Genomic DNA, 18,173 nt, shown 5'->3' with positions numbered 1-18,173 from the left:
ATTGGTAAAGGATTACAAGACCAGGGATAGAAAGAGCTCAAAATATATTTGATATTGGATCCACACCAGGAACAGATTCATCACAGAAAACAGTTTTGAAGAAAAATATGAAAAATCTACTGCACAAGCAGAAACATATCTGGTGGAACCGTGTTTTCTTACAGAAATATCTATCTGGTGGCCTCCTACCTAGGGGCCTACGTATCCAGGTTTTTCCCTCATATCCCATTGAGGACGAGGATCTTAAAAGTAAATGGGAGGTTGCATGCAATAAGTGTTCTCACACCTTTTTAGAATTATTGATCTCACATAATAACCAGACTCTAACATTATTGGAACGTGAATTGGAAGAAACTCAGTCTACCCTAACCAGGGTATGCTCAAAAACCGAGATAGAGGCATTCAACAAGGAATTGGATGACAACTTCACTGTATGGGAAAAAGAGATCCAAACCATGAAAGGCAACGAGACTCAATCGATGCCCAAACAAATAGAATCTATAGATAGCGCCAGAACAAAACAGGCTCCCTTAGGAGAACATCCTCTGTATCCTCAGTGGCATCTACAAGTGCTGACTCAGTAGCATCATCCACCTATAGACAACCATTCCCTCGCAGGAAAATTAAAATTGAATATGGCAACGGAGGTAGCAATATATATAAGAGACGGAACTTCAAACCAAAAAACAGAAACCAGGTGAGTACTAAAGGTAATCAACCTTACTGATCATGTACTCACTGAAGCACAAACTGAGGAACAAGGCCTAGGGTTAACTTTTTGTCTCGCAGTTAAGTTTGACCACTTCACAGCAGTCAAGGATTTACAGTTATTTGCACGCAAATTAGCTTTAAAAAAAATCTTTAATCTAAATCTAGCAGTCTCACACCCTGATCTCTCCACTAGGACTGAACAGAAGGCATTACAACCCTTGGTAGACCTAATGGACGAACAAGAACCACAGACTAAAGGTACGTTTCCGAATGGTTCTTATGCCTAATTCCAAAAACTTCCCACAGCTCACACAGTTTCCTGAAATTGACCTCTTTGTAAAACTGGTTTCACAAGAATTCAGCAAAATACCGGAAACCAGAATTAAGGATAATCTGTCATCAAGGCATTGCCAGGCACTACTTGAAATTCAGTCCCTCAAAGAGATGATAGTGAAACCTTCTGATAAGGGAGGTTTCACTATCACCTCTGGCATGGTCAAACAAGGAGAGGTAGAATTCACACCTAGGGACGCCTCTCCCACGTGCCCTAGGTGCGAGCATTTCCCGGACGAGTTGGTCGTATAGAACAGTCTTTGAGGAAATGCTCCGGGCTGGAATAATAGAAAAACAAGTTTTCATTGCACCGGCGGGACCTCTCCTGCTGGGTTAATCGAGCATGGTCCACCTGCATAGCCTCATCAGCAGAGGGCAAAGAGGATGGTTGAGGTGGACGCTGGTACACGGGTACCAAACGGGGGAAACGTAGTTTCCGAGTAGGTTCATGCTTTTGATGAAGCTCCTCCTCTCTCTCGGCAAAGCGCACATCAATTCCAACTGAATAAGATCACTCAGGGAAGATGGAGGATCCCGTGCAGTGAGAACATCCTTGACTCTACTAGAAAGTCCCTTTTTAACCCCTTAAGGACCAAGCCCATTTTAACCTTAAGGACTAGGCCAATTTTATTTTTGCGTTTTCGTTTTTTCCTCCTCGCCTTCTAAAATCCATCACTCCTTTCTATTTCCATCTACAGACCCATATAAGGGCTTGTTTTTTGTGTAACCAATTGTACTTTGTAATGAAACCAAATTTTACCATAAAATGTACGGCGAACCCCCAAACATTTTTTTACAATTTACGGTAAAAATGACACGTGTTCTTTATTCTGTGGGTCAATACGATTAAAATGATACCCATGGCTAGATACTTTTATATTTTTGTACCGCTTAAAAAAAATCGAAAACTTTTTGTACAAAATCAGTAATCTAAAATCGCCCTATTTTGACCACCTATAACTTTTTCATTTTTCCATATATAGGGTGGTATGAGGGCTCATTTTTTGCGCCGTCACCTGTACTTTTTATCAATACCACATTTCCATATATAAAGCTTTTAGATCATATTTTATTTAAAAAAATGTAAATAAAATGTGACAAAAAAGCTGCATTATTGGACTTTTTTTTATTTTTTACGTTTACACCATTCCCCGTACGGGATAGTTAACATTATATTTTGATAGTACGGACATTTACGCATGTGGCCATACTAAATATGTTTATTTTAAAAAATCTACGTTTTTTGGGGGTAAAATGGGAAAAAAGGACAATTTTCATTTTTATTGGGGAGGGGATTTTTCACTTTTTTTTTTACTTTTTATTTTTACATTTTTCAACTTTTATTTTTCACTTTTTATGTCCCCATAGGGAACTATCTATAGCAATCCTTTGATTGCTAATACTGTTCAGTGCTATGTATAGGACATAGCACTGATCAGTATTATCGGTGATCTTCTGCTCTGGTCTGCTCGATCTCAGACCAGAGCAGAAGACCCAGGGAGACGGACGGAGGCAGGTGAGGGGACCTCTGGCTGCCATGCTGGATGATCGGATCGCTGCGGCAGCGCTGCGGGCGATCCAATCATCCATTCAAACTACCGCAGATGCCGTGATCTGTATTGATGACGGCATCTGAGGGGTTAATGGCGGACATCCGCGCGATCAAAAATGGGCTTGGTCATTAAAGGGGTTAAGCTAAGCTCTCTAGTACACAAGCTACGATTCCAAGGTCATGTGTATGGTACAGAGCATTAATATTTTCCAGCTACATGTCAAGCTTATAGCCAGGGAAGGACTGAGGGGGAAATTGGTGTCCTTGAGGAGACCACCAAGCTTCCCAGACCAGATTCCAACTACAGTACACCAGACCTTTAAAAAAAGAAATTCAGACCCAATTTTATCACCCATGGTGCACCACAAGCTATCATGTAAGGCTATGTTCACACGTCGGAATTTGCAGCTACCCCCTCATGAATAGTAGACATGTGAGTGGTTGTTCTTCAGTATTTTGCTCCTTTGTGACCTTCCCCGTATAGCAATGTGGCTTATCTGCATCATAGGGGAAATGGATGTTCAACCTGCCCTTGTACTAGTCATCTTTGTCTCATTTTCTGTGATTTTTTCCACTTATGTCATCACCTACCACTTACCTTCCACTCATGTAACCCATTGTCCTGACGCTGGGGTATGTTCACACTGAGAAACATTGAATTTTATGGTCTTTCCACCATTCTGTTAACAGGAATTTCCACGGATGAAATTCAAACACGGAATCGTATTTCGTCATAAGATTAAACATGTTCATTCTTCTGGAAGAATCTGCAGGTGAAAGAACATTAAAGTCAATGGGAAATGAGTTTCGAAAGGAAATGATGTGGAATTGATGCAGAATTTTCATGTGGATCAAACCCCAAAACGGCTGAACTTCCTCCACAGCATTTCCTGATCTTCCTCCTAATATTCAATTCAAATTTGACATCAAATTCTGCATCAAATTCCGTTCCACGCAAAAGATGGCATATTAACTGAATTTTCTGACCGAAATAAATCCTCGTCAATTCCCTTACAAGGAAACCGCCATATGCATATCTCTGACAATCCTTCTCTGATGATATATCAACATTGATGCCACTGCCCAGTCTATGCACGTCTCTGTGTTGCCACCACTTTGTGACATGAAAAAAACCTTAGGTACACTGTTATGGGGCATTCGAGGGTGTCACACTTATGTCAACATTTTTGGGTGGCACACTGTTATAAGGACAATTGTAGTTGTCCCAGTGAGGTGAACATTTGTGGGTGGCACTCAGATATGTGGGCATTTGTATTTGGCACAGTGAGGTGTACATTTATGGGTGACACTCTGTTATGTGGGCATTTGTAGTTGACACAGTGAGGTGTACATTTATAGGTGGCACTATTATGTGGGCATTTGTAGTTGGCACAGTAAGGTGTTCATTAAAGGGTGGTACTGTTATGTGGGCATTTGTAGTTAGCACAGTGAGGTGTACATTTATGGCTGGCACTGTTATGTGGGGATTAGTGATGTCGCGAACATAAAATTTTCAGTTCGCGAACCGCGAATGCGAACTTCCGCAAAAGTTCACGAACCGGCGAACTGGGTAAACCGCCATTGACTTCAATGGGCAGGTGAATTTTAAAACCCACAGGGACTCTTTCTGGCCACAATAGTGATTTAAAAGTTGTTTCAAGGGGACTAATACCTGGACTGTGGCGTGCTGGAGTGGGATCCATGGCAAAACTCCCATGGAAAATTACATAGTTGATGCAGAGTCTGGTTTTAATCCATAAAGGGCATAAATCACCTAACATTCCTAAATTCTTTGGAATAACATGCTTTAGCCCCCTTTAGGCAGCACATAGAGCCCCCCTTCAGGCATTACATAGTTAGATCCCCCTTTAGGAAGCACATAGATTCCCCCATGTTAGGCAGCACATAGTTAGAGCTCCCCTTTAGGCAGCACATAAGATTCCCCCATATTAGGCAGCACATAGTTAGAGCCCCCCTTGAGGCAGCACATAGATTCCCCCATATTAGGTAGCACATAGTTAGAGCCCCCCTTGAGGCAGCACATAGTGGGATTTGAACCCAAGGCCCCAGCGCTGCAAGTGCTAACCTCTGAGCCACCATGCTACCCTTAGCATACATCTAATATCCATGGTTGCTAAAATGGACAGAGATGTCAGCAGAGAGTACCAGAAAAATTTCCCACATTAGGTTGGCAGTATAGTTCCCCACATTAGGTTGGCAGTATAGTTCCCACATTAGGTGCAGTATAGTTCCCCACATTAGGTTGGCAGTATAGTTCCCACATTAGGTGCAGTATAGTTCCCCACATTAGGTTGGCAGTATAGTTCCCCACATCAAGTTGGCAGTATAGTTCCCCACATCAAATTGGCAGTATAGTTCCCCACATTAGGTGCAGTATAGTTCCCCACATTAGGTTGGCAGTATAGTTCCCCACATTAGGTTGGCAGTATAGTTCCCCACATTAGGTTGGCAGTATAGTTCCCCACATTAGGTTGGCAGTATAGTTCCCCACATCAAGTTGGTAGTATAGTTCCCCACATTAGGTGCAGTATAGTTCCCCACATTAGGTTGGCAGTATACTTCCCCACATCAAGTTGGCAGTATAGTTCCCCACATTAGGTGCAGTATAGTTCCCCACATTAGGTTGGCAGTATAGTTCCCCACATTAGGTTGGCAGTATAGTTCCCCACATTAGGTTGGCAGTATAGTTCCCCACATTAGGTTGGCAGTATAGTTCCCCCACATTAGGTTGGCAGTATAGTTCCCCACATTAGGTTGGCAGTATAGTTCCCCACATCAAGTTGGCAGTATAGTTCCCCACATTAGGTGCAGTATAGTTCCCCACATTAGGTTGGCAGTATAGTTCCCCACATTAGGTTGGCAGTATAGTTCCCCACATTAGGTTGGCAGTATAGTTCCCCACATTAGGTTGGCAGTATAGTTCCCCCACATTAGGTTGGCAGTATAGTTCCCCACATTAGGTTGGCAGCATGTTCCTCCACATTAGGTGCAGTATAGTTCCCCACATTAGGTTGGCAGTATAGTTCCCCACATTAGGTTGGCAGTATAGTTCCCCACATTAGGTTGGCAGTATAGTTCCCCACATTAGGTTGGCAGTATAGTTCCCCACATTAGGTTGTCAGCATAGTTCCCCACATCAAGTTGGCAGTATAGTTCCCCACATTAGGTGCAGTATAGTTCCCCACATTAGGTTGGCAGTATAGTTCCCCACATTAGGTTGGCAGTATAGTTCCCCACATTAGGTTGGCAGTATAGTTCCCCACATCAAGTTGGCAGTATAGTTCCCCACATTAGGTGCAGTATAGTTCCCCACATTAGGTTGGCAGTATAGTTCCCCACATTAGGTTGGCAGTATAGTTCCCCACATTAGGTTGGCAGTATAGTTCCCCACATTAGATTGGCAGTATAGTTCCCCCACATTAGGTTGGCAGTATAGTTCCCCACATTAGGTTGGCAGCATGTTCCTCCACATTAGGTGCAGTATAGTTCCCCACATTAGGTTGGCAGTATAGTTCCCCACATTAGGTTGGCAGTATAGTTCCCCACATTAGGTTGGCAGTATAGTTCCCCACATTAGGTTGGCAGTATAGTTCCCCACATTAGGTTGGCAGTATAGTTCCCCACATCAAGTTGGCAGTATAGTTCCCCACACTAGGTTGGCAGTATAGTCCCCCACATTAGGTTGGCAGTATAGTTCCCCACATTAGGTTGGCAGTATAGTTCCCCACATTAGGTTGGCAGTATAGTTCCCCACATTAGGTTGGCAGTATAGTCCCCCACATTAGGTTGGCAGTATAGTTCCCCACATTAGGTTGGCAGTATAGTTCCCCACATCAAGTTGGCAGTATAGTTCCCCACATCAAATTGGCAGTATAGTTCCCCACATTAGGTGCAGTATAGTTCCCCACATTAGGTTGGCAGTATAGTTCCCCACATTAGGTTGGCAGTATAGTTCCCCACATTAGGTTGGCAGTATAGTTCCCCACATTAGGTTGGCAGTATAGTTCCCCACATCAAGTTGGTAGTATAGTTCCCCACATTAGGTGCAGTATAGTTCCCCACATTAGGTTGGCAGTATAGTTCCCCACATCAAGTTGGCAGTATAGTTCCCCACATTAGGTGCAGTATAGTTCCCCACATTAGGTTGGCAGTATAGTTCCCCACATTAGGTTGGCAGTATAGTTCCCCACATTAGGTTGGCAGTATAGTTCCCCACATTAGGTTGGCAGTATAGTTCCCCACATTAGGTTGTCAGCATAGTTCCCCACATCAAGTTGGCAGTATAGTTCCCCACATTAGGTTGGCAGTATAGTTCCCCACATTAGGTTGGCAGTATAGTTCCCCACATTAGGTTGGCAGTATAGTTCCCCACATCAAGTTGGCAGTATAGTTCCCCACATTAGGTGCAGTATAGTTCCCCACATTAGGTTGGCAGTATAGTTCCCCACATTAGGTTGGCAGTATAGTTCCCCACATTAGGTGCAGTATAGTTTCCCACATTAGGTTGGCAGTATAGTTCCCCACATTAGGTTGGCAGTATAGTTCCCCACATTAGGTTGGCAGTATAGTTCCCCACATCAAGTTGGCAGTATAGTTCCCCACACTAGGTTGGCAGTATAGTCCCCCACATTAGGTTGGCAGTATAGTTCCCCACATCAAGTTGGCAGTATAGTTCCCCACATTAGGTGCAGTATAGTTCCCCACATTAGGTTGGCAATATAGTTCCCCACATTAGGTTGGCAGTATAGTTCCCCACAATAGGTTGGCAGTATAGTTCCCCACATTAGGTTGGCAGTATAGTTCCCCACATTAGGTTGGCAGTATAGTTCCCCACATCAAGTTGGCAGTATAGTTCCCCACATTAGGTTGGCAGTATAGTTCCCCACATTAGGTTGGCAGTATTCCCCACATTTGGTGCAGTAAAGTTCCACCCACATTAGACAGGCAGTGTTCCCCCACAGACATACAGCCTCCAACCATATACAGTGTATGTCTGGAGGCTGTATGTCTGGGTCGGAACACCGAAGATGACGTCCCGCTGGTCACTTACCATGCACGCGTCATCCTCGGTCCTCCCCGACGCATGCGTGCGCCCGTAAAGCAGAGTAGAGCATCGGGGAGGACCGAGGATGACGCGCGCATGGTAAGTGACCAGCGGGACGTCATGTGCCACCTCTCAGTGGTCACACTTTTTTAAAGTTAACGCGGGGCCGCAGAGAGGTAACCAGGACATCCTTGTGTCCCGAAAAGAACTTTCGGGACACAGGGATGTCCCGAATGTGACGGGGGCCTGTGGCCGCGTGCCCACAGAGGGGGCTCGGCGTGCCACCTGTGGCACGCGTGCCATTGGTTCGCCATCACTGCACTAGTGTGACAAAGAGCAAAAAAGCTTGCCAGCGGAGTTCCCCTTTTAAGCAGTGGTCCCCAACCAGGGTGCCACCAGCTGTTGCAAAACACACGGACTGATGTTTGAGCCCTTTTAATACTGTAGTTGCTGGACTGAAAAAAAAGTTTGCCAGCGGAGTACCCCTTAAACAGAGGTTACCCAACCAGGGTGCCTCCAGCTGTTGCAAAACACAAGGACTGATCTTTGAGCCCTTCTAATACTGTAGCTGCATGAAAGAAATCAAGTTTTCAACCGGAGTACCCTTTTTATCCTGTGGTTCCCTCCCAACCAGGGTGCCTCCAGCTGTTGCAAGAGACACGGACTGATATTTGAGCCCTAAAAAGGGCTTTTTTGGGTGCTGTCCTTAAAGCAGATGTTATATTAGTGGTTTAGGAGTATAGTGGACCCTGAATACACCACCTAGCTATCGCTTTCCCTATTACAGCAAGAGCAGCTTCACTTTCCCTCCACTTCCTAAGCCTGCAGCATGCTGAATGAAAGTAAAATGGATTCCGTGCAGGAGGTAGGAGGGTCTGGAAGGGAGGGTCTGCTAGTGATTGGCTGTAATGTGTCTGCTGACTGTGACACACAGGGTCCAAGTTTACCGCAATGTTAATGAATAGGGGGTGAATCGAACTTCACATATGTTCGACCGGCGAGGCGAACGCGAACATGCGAAGTTCGCCGCGAACCATTCGCCGACGAACAATTTGCGACATCTCTACTGGGGATTTGTAGTTAGCACAGTGAGGTGTACATTTATAGGTGGCACTATTATGTGGACATTTGTAGTTGGCACAGTGAGGTGTACATTTATGGCTGGCACTGTTATGTGGGCATTTGTATTTAGCAAAGTGAGGTGTACATTTATAGGTGGCACTATTATGTGGGCATCTGTAGTTGGCACAGTGAGATGTCTATTTATGGGTGACACTGTTATGTTGGCATTTGTAATTAGCACAGTGAGGTGTACATTTATAGGTGGTACTATTATGTGGGCATTTGTAGTTAGTACAGTGAGGTGTACATTTATGGCTGGCACTGTTATGTGGGTGTTACGCCGAGCGCTCCGGGTCCCCGCTCCTCCCCGGAGCGCTCGCAGCGTTCTCTTATTCGCAGCGCCCAGGTCAGACCTGCTGACCGGGTGCGCTGCGATATTGCTCCCGCTCGCGATGCGCATCTCTGCTCCCGTACCTGACCCGTTCCCCGTCTGTGTTGTCCCGGCGCGCGTGTCCCCGCTCCTTAGGGCGCGCGCGCGCGTGCCGGGTCTCTGTGATTTAAAGGGCCACTGCGCCACTGATTGGCGCAGCAGGCCTAATCAGTATCTTCACCTGTGCACTCCCTACTTATACCTCACTTCCCCTGCACTCCCTCGCCGGATCTTGTTTCCATTGTGCCAGTGAAAGCGTTTCCTTGTGTGTTCCTAGCCTGTGTTCCTGACCTCCTGCCGTTGCCCCTGACTACGATCCTTGCTGCCTGCCCTGACCTTCTGCTACGTCCGACCTTGCTCTTGTGTACTCCCTTGTACCGCGCTTATCTCAGCAGTCAGAGAGGTTGAGCCGTTGCCGGTGGATACGACCTGGTTGCTACCGCCGCTGCAAGACCATCCCGCTTTGCGGCGGGCTCTGGTGAATACCAGTAGCAACTTAGAACCGGTCCACCGACACGGTCCACGCCAATCCCTCTCTGGCACAGAGATCCACCTCCAGCCAGCCGAATCGTGACAGTGGGCATTTGTATTTAGCAAAGTGAGGTGTACATTTATAGGTGGCACTATTATGTGGGCATTTGTAGTTGGCACAGTGAGATGTCTATTTATGGGTGGCACTTTCATTTGGGCAGTTATGGCAAATTGATATGGGCTGAATAGTAGTTGACACATAGTGGTAGGTGTGTTTTGTGGCTGGCAGATCCACTACAATGAGGGTAGATGCTTCATAACGTGGTTATAAATTCATGGCCGTAAATGTTGGCCCCCCTGAAATTTCGAGAAAGTGAAGTATTTCTCACAGAAAAGGATTGCAGTAACACATGTGTTGCTGTACACATGTTTATTCCCTTTGTGTGTATTGGAACTAAACTAAAAAAGGGAGGAAAAAAGGCAAATTGGACATAATGTCACACCAAACTCCAAAAATGGGCTGGACAAAATTATTAGCACCCTTTCAAAATTGTGGAAAAATAAGATTGTTTCAAGCATGTGATGCTCCTTTAAACTAACCTGGGGCAAGTAACAGGTGTGGGCAATATAAAAATCACACCTGAAAGCAGATAAAAGGAGAGAAGTTCACTTAGTCTTTGCATTGTGTGTCTGTGTGTGCCCCACTAAGTATGGACAACAGAAAGAGGAGAATAGAACTGTCTGAGGACTTGAGAACCAAAATTGTGGAAAAATATCAACAATCTCAAGGTTACAAGTCCATCTCCAGAGATCTAGATTTGTCTTTGTCCACAGTGCGCAACATTATCAAGAAGTTTGCAACCCATGGCACTGTAGCTAATCTCCCTGGGCATGGACGGAAGAGAAAAATTGATGAAAGGTGTCAACGCAGGATAGTCCGGATGGTGGATAAGCAGCCCCAAACAAGTTCCAAACATATTCAAGCTGTCCTGCAGGCTCAGGGAGCATCAGTGTCAGAGCAAACTATCCGTCGACATTTAAATGAAATGAAACGCTATCGCAGGAGACCCAGGAGGACCCCACTGCTGACACAGAGACATAAAAAAGCAAGACTACATTTTGCTTAAATGAACTTGAGTAAGCCAAAATCCTTCTGGGAAAATGTCTTGTGGACAGATGAGACCAAGATAGAGCTTTTTGGTAAAGCACATCATTACTGTTTACCGAACACGGAATGAGGCCTACAAAGAAAAGAACACAGTATCTACAGTGAAATATGGTGGAGGGTCAATGATGTTTTGGGGTTGTTTTGCTGCCTCTGGCACTGGGTGCCTTGAATGTGTACAAGGCATCATGAAATCTGAGAATTACCAACAGATTTTGGGTCGCACTGTACAGCCCAGTGACAGAAAGCTGGGTTTGCGTTCGAGATCTTGGGTCTTCCAGCAGGACAATGACCCCAAACATACATCAAAAAGCCTCCAGAAATGGATGGCAACAAAGCACTGGAGAGTTCTGTGGTGGCAGCAATGAGTCCAGATCTAAATCCCATTGAACACCTGTGGAGAGATCTTAAAATTGCTGTTGTGAAAAAGTGCCCTTCCAATAAGAGAGACCTGGAGCAGTTTGATAAGGAGGAGTGGTCCAACATTCCGGCTGAGAGGTGTAAGAAGCTTATTGATGATTATAGGAAGCTACTGATTTCAGTTATTTTTTCCAATGCGTGTGCAACCAAATATTAAGTTAAGGGTGCCAATAATTTTGTCCAGCCCATTTTTGGAGTTTGGTGTGACATTATGTCCAATTAGCTTTTTTTTCCTCCCTTTTTTGGTTTAGTACCAATACACAAAGGGAATAAACATGTGTACAGCAAAACATGTGTTACTGCAAAACTTTTCTGTGAGAAATTCTTCATCTTCTTGATAAATTTCAGGGGTGCCAACATTTACGGCCATGACTGTATATCCATTCTTTGTGCCCTAAAGTGGGTATGTAATGCCAACACCCCAGAGCACTGATACCCAAAATACAGGAGACATCTCTATATGACAGTGTTTGTTAACCAGGGTGCCTCCAGCTGTTGCAAAGCAGCCCTTGGCTGTCCGGGCATGCTGGGAGTTGTAGTTTTGCAACGGCTTGAGGCACCCTGGTTGGGAAACACTGCTGTATGACAACAAGTTCCCTGAACTATTGTCCCGCACTGCTGACCCTGCTGTATCGGGCGGAGTCCGCGTTGTGCTGGGTTGTCATGGAGACCGCCGGGCGACAACAAACCGCAGCATGGAGGGAAAGCAGGAGGAGACCCGGGAGCCCGGTGAGTTCTGTGAGAACCGGAGTCACGTGCTGTCTGTACTATACCGACTGACACTGACCGTCCACTTCATGAGAACTTCACCCAAGTATATCCCGGCACTTCATTATCTGCTGTAAGGGGACCAGTCAGTGTTCAGGACACTTCTCATATATATGGCTTCAGTATTCATTCACACATGCGTTTTGCAAAGCATTTATTTGCCACAAAAACGGCATACGCTACAGGTTTTGTGTATGTGTGTGTTTCTGCTCATTACAAGTCATGTCATTCTTGGAGTTTTATTAAAGAATGTGAGCAAAAAGCCACAAAAAACGCATATATGGCATTTTTTATTTTCATATTGACTCCTAGCCAACATCCCAACTCTGCATTATTTCAGAAAAAAATGCCATGCACCCTCTATGGCAGTGGTCTCCAACCTGCGGACCTCCAGATGTTGCAAAACTACAACTCCCAGCATGCCCGGACAGCCGTTGGCTGTCCGGGCATGCTGGGAGTTGTAGTTTTGCAACATCTGGAGGTCCGCAGGTTGAAGACCACAGCTCTATAGTGTCTTTTCTGGTGTTTTTCAATGTATGAAACCAGCCCACTGAGGCTACATCTCCAAAATTATTGATGGTGTTTATTTTTACGCTTTTGACCACATTTTTCCTTGGTGGCTTTTTGTGTTTTTGTTACTTACAAATGCTAAATCCAGATATTAGCCTTAAAGGAGTACTCCAGCGCGCACTTTTTTACTTTTATTCCTTCCGAGCTGCAAAATAAAAGAAAACACACTTTATCTTACCTGCCAACGAGCCCCTGGAGCTCCGGTACACTCCGGTACAGGTGTTCGGTCCCCGGGCTGTATTCTTCTTACTTCCTGTTAGCCCGGCACGTCACACGGAGCTTCAGCCTATCACCGGCCGAGGCGGGACATCGCTGCGGCCGGTGATAGGCTGAAGCTCCGTGTGACGTGCCGGGCTAACAGGAAGTAAGAAGAGGACAGCCCGGGGACCAAACACCTGTACCGGAGTGTACCGGAGCTCCGGGGGCTCGTTGGCAGGTAAGAGAAAGTGTGTTTTCTTTTATTTTGCAGCCCGGACGGGATAAAAGGAATAAAGTGCGCGCCGGAGTACTCCTTTAATAAGTGGTAATGTATTTTATACCTACAATGCTATTATTGGGGTATTTCCCTCTCTTGGGGTGCGTATTTCTGCTTAGTGCCATTTTTTCCAAGCACATACATAGGGCCCATACTATAGATAATTGGAATTGAGTTGAGAGGCAAATTTCCCCATAGAAACGCTGTACTGAACCTGTATTGGAGAAGATATATTTCTTTTTCAGGTGCGCTAATTTTCCCAAGAGCGATAATGAGAGTAAGAAGAGAGGAAGACTCCCCATCTATAGAGAAGGAAACACCTCACGCTGGGTAAGAAAGACATACTAAGGCTAAAAAGAAACACAACTTTTTAATAAAAAAAAAAACACCCCCCCTAAAAAAGCCATACTTACCGCAGATATGGCCAGATGTTCTTTTTTTTTTTTTTTTTTTTTTTACCCAATAACGTCCTTTTTTACCCATAGGCCATGTGCACACAGCAGCATTTTCCTGTGGAATTCCACTGGAAAATTCTGCCGAAATTTACTGCATATTGGTCCTGATTTACTAATGTAAACCTGACTTATTTTGTCGGGTTGTGCGCCAAAATATGTCACATTGTGCCACAAATTGTTTCTGTGCCAGAACTAGCGACAAAATTTCAAAAAACCTGACCAACTCTCTATTTTTGGCTGGGTTCACATCACGTTTTTACCAATACGGGACAGCATACGGCTGGGGGGAGCTAAAACCTTGCGCTCCCATATCCCTGCCGTATGCCGCCCGTATGTAAATCATTTCAATGAGCCGTCCAGAGTGAAACGCTGACTCTGGTCAGCTCATTTTTGCCACGTAGGCGGTTTTCCCACCGCACCTAAAACTGTAGCCGACCACAGTTTGAGGTGCGGTGGAAAACCGCATTCGGGGCAAAAATGAGCCAACCGGAGTCATCATTTCACTTCAGTCAACTCATTGAAATGAATTTCATACGGGCGGCATATGGCAGGGATACGGGAGCGCAAGGTTTTAGCTCACCCCCAGCCGTATTCGGTCCCGTATTGGTAAAAACATGATGTGAACCCAGCCTTACTCAGAAAACCTGCTGGGCTGCTGGGGAAAGGGCACATGGCCGCAGAAAAGAAGGCATGTTCCTGACATTTTCAAAAATCCCAGCATCTTTACTAAGGTTTCTACAGAAAATGTGATGGATTTCAACCCCACAGCTCAGAGCAGTTGTAAAAAAAGCAAAATGTAGGGAAAAGTGCAAAATGCAGGGAAACATTAGTAAATACTGTGGAGAAATATCTGTTGGGAAACAAAACTCAAATAGAAAACTTCACTCCACCCTTAGTAAATCAGGGACATTATGTTCAGTGGTATTCTGCTGTCCCATTCAGTCCAGAATTGTGGGCGGAACCCCATTGAACTCAATGGGGCTTGAATTTTTGCAGAATTCTGTGTTTAGAAGACACAGAATTCTACCACAATTCCGTTCAGTAAGCTTTGCTGAACGGAATTTGTGCAAAATTGCAAAAATTCCGCCATGTGAACATAGCTTTTTGGTGGGATTTCACTGAACTTTTTTGTGGCATTTTTATAGTGTACCTGTCATTAGCCGAACCTTTTTATATAATGTAGATAATACCATTATATGCATATTTGTAATATACATTGGCTAAAAAACTTGTATATTTTGTCCCTGCAGCTATTGCATGTGTGTCTCTATGAGGAGACCAAATACAGGAAGTGAGGGCGGACAAGCAGGGCTCTGTACACTGAGGACAAGCAGGGCTCTGTACACTGAGGACAAGCAGGACTCTGTACACTGAGGACAAGCAGGGCTCTGTACACTGAGGACAAGCAGGGCTCTGTACACTGAGGACAAGCAGGGCTCTGTACACTGGGGTCAAGCAGGGCTCTGTACACTGAGGACAAGCAGGGATCTGTTCACTGAGGACAAGCAGGGCTCTGTACACTGAGGACCAGCAGGGCTCTGTACACTGAGGGTAAGCAGGGCTCTGTGCAGTGAGGACAAGCAGGGCTCTGTGCAGTGAGGACAAGTAGGGCTCTGTGCAGGGAGGACAAGCAGGGCTCTGTACACTGAGGACAAGCAGGGCTCTGTACACTGAGGACAAGCAGGGCTCTGTGCACTGAGGACAAGCAAGGCTCTGTACACTGGGGCTCTATGACACGCTTCAGCTCACACATGAGGATGATTGACAAGCCAGGAGCCTGCACAGAGCCCTGCTTGTCCTCATTGTACAGAGCCCTGCTTGTCCTCAGTGTACGGAGCCCTGCTTGTCCTCAGTGCACAGAGCCCTGCTTGTCCTCAGTGTACAGAGCCCTGCTTGTCCTCAGTGCACATAGCCCTGCTTGTCCTCACTGCACAGAGCCCTGCTTGTCCTCAGTGTACAGATCCCTGCTTGTCCTCAGTGTATAGAGCCATGCTTGTCCTCAGTGTACAGAGCCCTGCTTGTCCTCAGTGTACAGAGCCCTGCTTGTCCTCAGTGTACAGAGCCCTGCTTGTCCTGCTTACCCTTACTGTATTTGGACTCCTCATAGAGACACACAGGCAACAGCCGCAGGGACAGCATTTTTTTCACCCCAAAACAACATTAAAAAAAAATCAGAAATCCGTAAAAAATGTTATGCTAGGCTTTCACTTTGCAAAAAAAATGCCACACCTGCCGCACAGCATTTTATTTATTTTTTTTTAATAAAAAAAAAAGGTTGCATCCAGTTGTTAGCTAAAGGTCAATAGGGATTTAGAAAGCATCAAACCCATTCAGCGTTTTTATTTAAAAAAAAATTTTTCACTCATCATGGATGTTTTTGTGCTGTTTTGGGTCAGGTGACAGTTTTCTAAATTGCAACAGTTGATACTATAGCTTTTAAAAAAATAAAAAAAAACACCATAAAAAACGCCATGTAGGTTTAGCATTGACATCTTTTGTGGCATTTTTACCCCCAATTCTTTAATTTGCATGATAAAAAACATCACATAACTTGCCATGAGAAAAACACAGGTGAAAAAACACTAAAGAGAAAAATGTACTATTTTTGAAAAAACGCCACAAAAAACTGCATCTTGAGAGTGCAATAACAGGGTTGTTTTTTGTGGCTTTTTCAGGTAAAAAAAAAAAACAAGTGGACACTTAGCCTTATAGGATTCTATGGGAGGTAAAAAATACAAAAAGATGAAAGGAAAAAAAAAATGATGTCATGTGTAGCTTGCATTTCATGCTTCCTTATTTACTCCTAGCTAACAGCCCAGACATCTGGCAACAACTTTTTTCGCCCCAAAAAACGCTGTACTGCAAGGCTGTTGTTTTTTAAAAATGTTTTTTGTAAAAAAAAAAAAGCCAAGAGGAATCCTTTATGGTTACCATCACACATGCATTCCGGTGATGTAAAGTTTTCCTCGATTCGTAGAAAATTTTGAGCGCATGCGCAGCACTCCGCTGACAGTGTATGGCTAACATAGGCAGCGTTAGGAGCGTAGTGCTAGTGTAGCCCTGCGCATGCCCAGTTGTCTGTACCGCGCAAGCTTGTTTACTATGACTCGTAGGTTTTGTAGTGAAAGGAGGTAGGTTAAGAGGTAAAGAGACTACAACTCCCAGCATGCCCAGGCATGATGGAAGTTGTAGTTTTGCATGTTCTACAGTGAAGGGACCACAACTCCCAGCATGCCCAGACAGCTAAAGGTTGTCCAGGCAGGATGGGAGTTGTAGTTTTACACAGGTATAGAGTAGTTAGCGTAGATGAGTGTTAGCGCAGTTTTAGAGTAGTTAATGCAGCGTAGTGTTAACACAGTTTTAGTGTAGTTAGCGTAGCGTAGTGCTAGCGCAGTTTTAGCGTAGTTAGGCTAAGTTTCCACTAGTTTCTACTAGTTTTTTTGTGTCCGTTTTTCCCCAAAAAACGCCAAAACGGACCCCATGCGGCCAGATGGTAGCTGTAAATTAATGAGAAATCGCTAAATTCTTTTTCCACTTTGTGTTTTTCATTTTGGCGTTTTTTTTATCCTTTTGGCGTTTTTTCACTCTTTTTTAGCTCCTTGGAGGTTTTACAAAGTCGCAGCATGTTGAGCTTATGGTGTTTTTTCCCTGAAATCGTGGCGTTTTTCTCCCATAGAAGTCTATGGGAGTTAAAAAACACCAAGAAAAACGACACGTGGGTTTTAACTTTGGCATTTTTGCAGGCGGTTTTTATTAATTTTTTTGGACTTTAGCGATCCAAAAAAGTGATAAAGATACCGTTTTTTAATCAAATTTCGTAGGGTACCATTGAGAAAAAAATATTTAAAAAGATACAGTAGTGATGGAAAATTGTATTTAACAAAATGTATCTTTTTTATAACAAAACTAGCTGAGTACCTGGTGTTGCCCGGTTTTTCCTTCCTAATCCTTGTTGGGGAGGAAAATAAACAAAGGAGGAAGCTTTTGACTTCATATCCCATCCTCATATATTGTTGTCATATCCCGACCTCCTATCCCGACCTCCTATCCCGACCTCCTATCCCGACCTCCTATCCTGTCCTCCTATCCCGACCTCCTATCCCGTCCTCCTATCCCGACCTCCTATCCCGTCCTCCTATCCCGACCTCCTATCCCGACCTCCTATCCCGTCTTCCTATCACGTCCTCCTTTCCAGTCCTCATATCTCGACCTCCTTTCCCGTCCTCCTATCTCAACCTCCTTTCCCGTCCTCCTATCCCGTCCATCTATCCCATCCTCCTATCCCATCCTCTTATCCCATCCTCCTATCCCGTCCTCCTTTCCCGTCCTCCTATCCCGTCCTCCTATCCCATCCTCCTATCCCGTCCTCCTTTCCCGTCCTCATATCTCGACCTCCTTTCCCGTCCTCCTTTTCCGTCCTCCTATCCCGTCCTCCTATCCCGACCTCCTATCCCGACCTCCTATCCCGACCTCCTATCCCGACCTCCTATCCCGACCTCCTATCCAGTCCTCCTATCCCCTCCTCCTATCCCGACCTCCTATCCCGACCTCCTATCCCGGTCCTCCAATCCCGTCCTCCTATCCCCTCCTCCTATCCCGACCTCCTATCCCGTCCTCCTATCCCGACCTCCTATCCCGACCTCGTATCCCGACCTCCTATGTCGACCTCCTATCCCGACCTGTAATATGTGTACCA

At 45.1% G+C, this 18,173-nt stretch overlaps 1 protein-coding gene across 4 annotated transcripts in view; it reads left to right on the top strand.

The window, feature by feature from the left end:
• The first annotated feature begins 503 nt into the window (after positions 1-503).
• Positions 504-18,173, top strand: part of ERICH6 (glutamate rich 6) — a 135,107-nt gene continuing 117,437 nt past the window's right edge. For 2 of the 4 annotated variants that reach the window (XM_056564935.1, XM_056564939.1), the window contains exons 1-3: positions 504-697; positions 905-969; positions 13,268-13,352. In XM_056564935.1, coding sequence (XP_056420910.1) covers positions 636-697; positions 905-969; positions 13,268-13,352 — 212 coding nt within the window. In that variant the 5' untranslated portion in view covers positions 504-635. Of the gene's footprint in view, positions 698-904; positions 970-11,815; positions 12,051-13,267; positions 13,353-18,173 lie in introns of those variants that run through there. The other 2 variants (XM_056564936.1, XM_056564938.1) reach the window with 2 other exon arrangements.

Source organism: Hyla sarda, chromosome 3 (assembly GCF_029499605.1).
Source record: "Hyla sarda isolate aHylSar1 chromosome 3, aHylSar1.hap1, whole genome shotgun sequence".
Classification (NCBI taxonomy): domain Eukaryota; kingdom Metazoa; phylum Chordata; class Amphibia; order Anura; family Hylidae; genus Hyla; species Hyla sarda.
The sequence above is the reverse complement of the archived record's forward strand: the minus strand, read 5'-3'. Positions and strand labels throughout refer to the sequence as shown.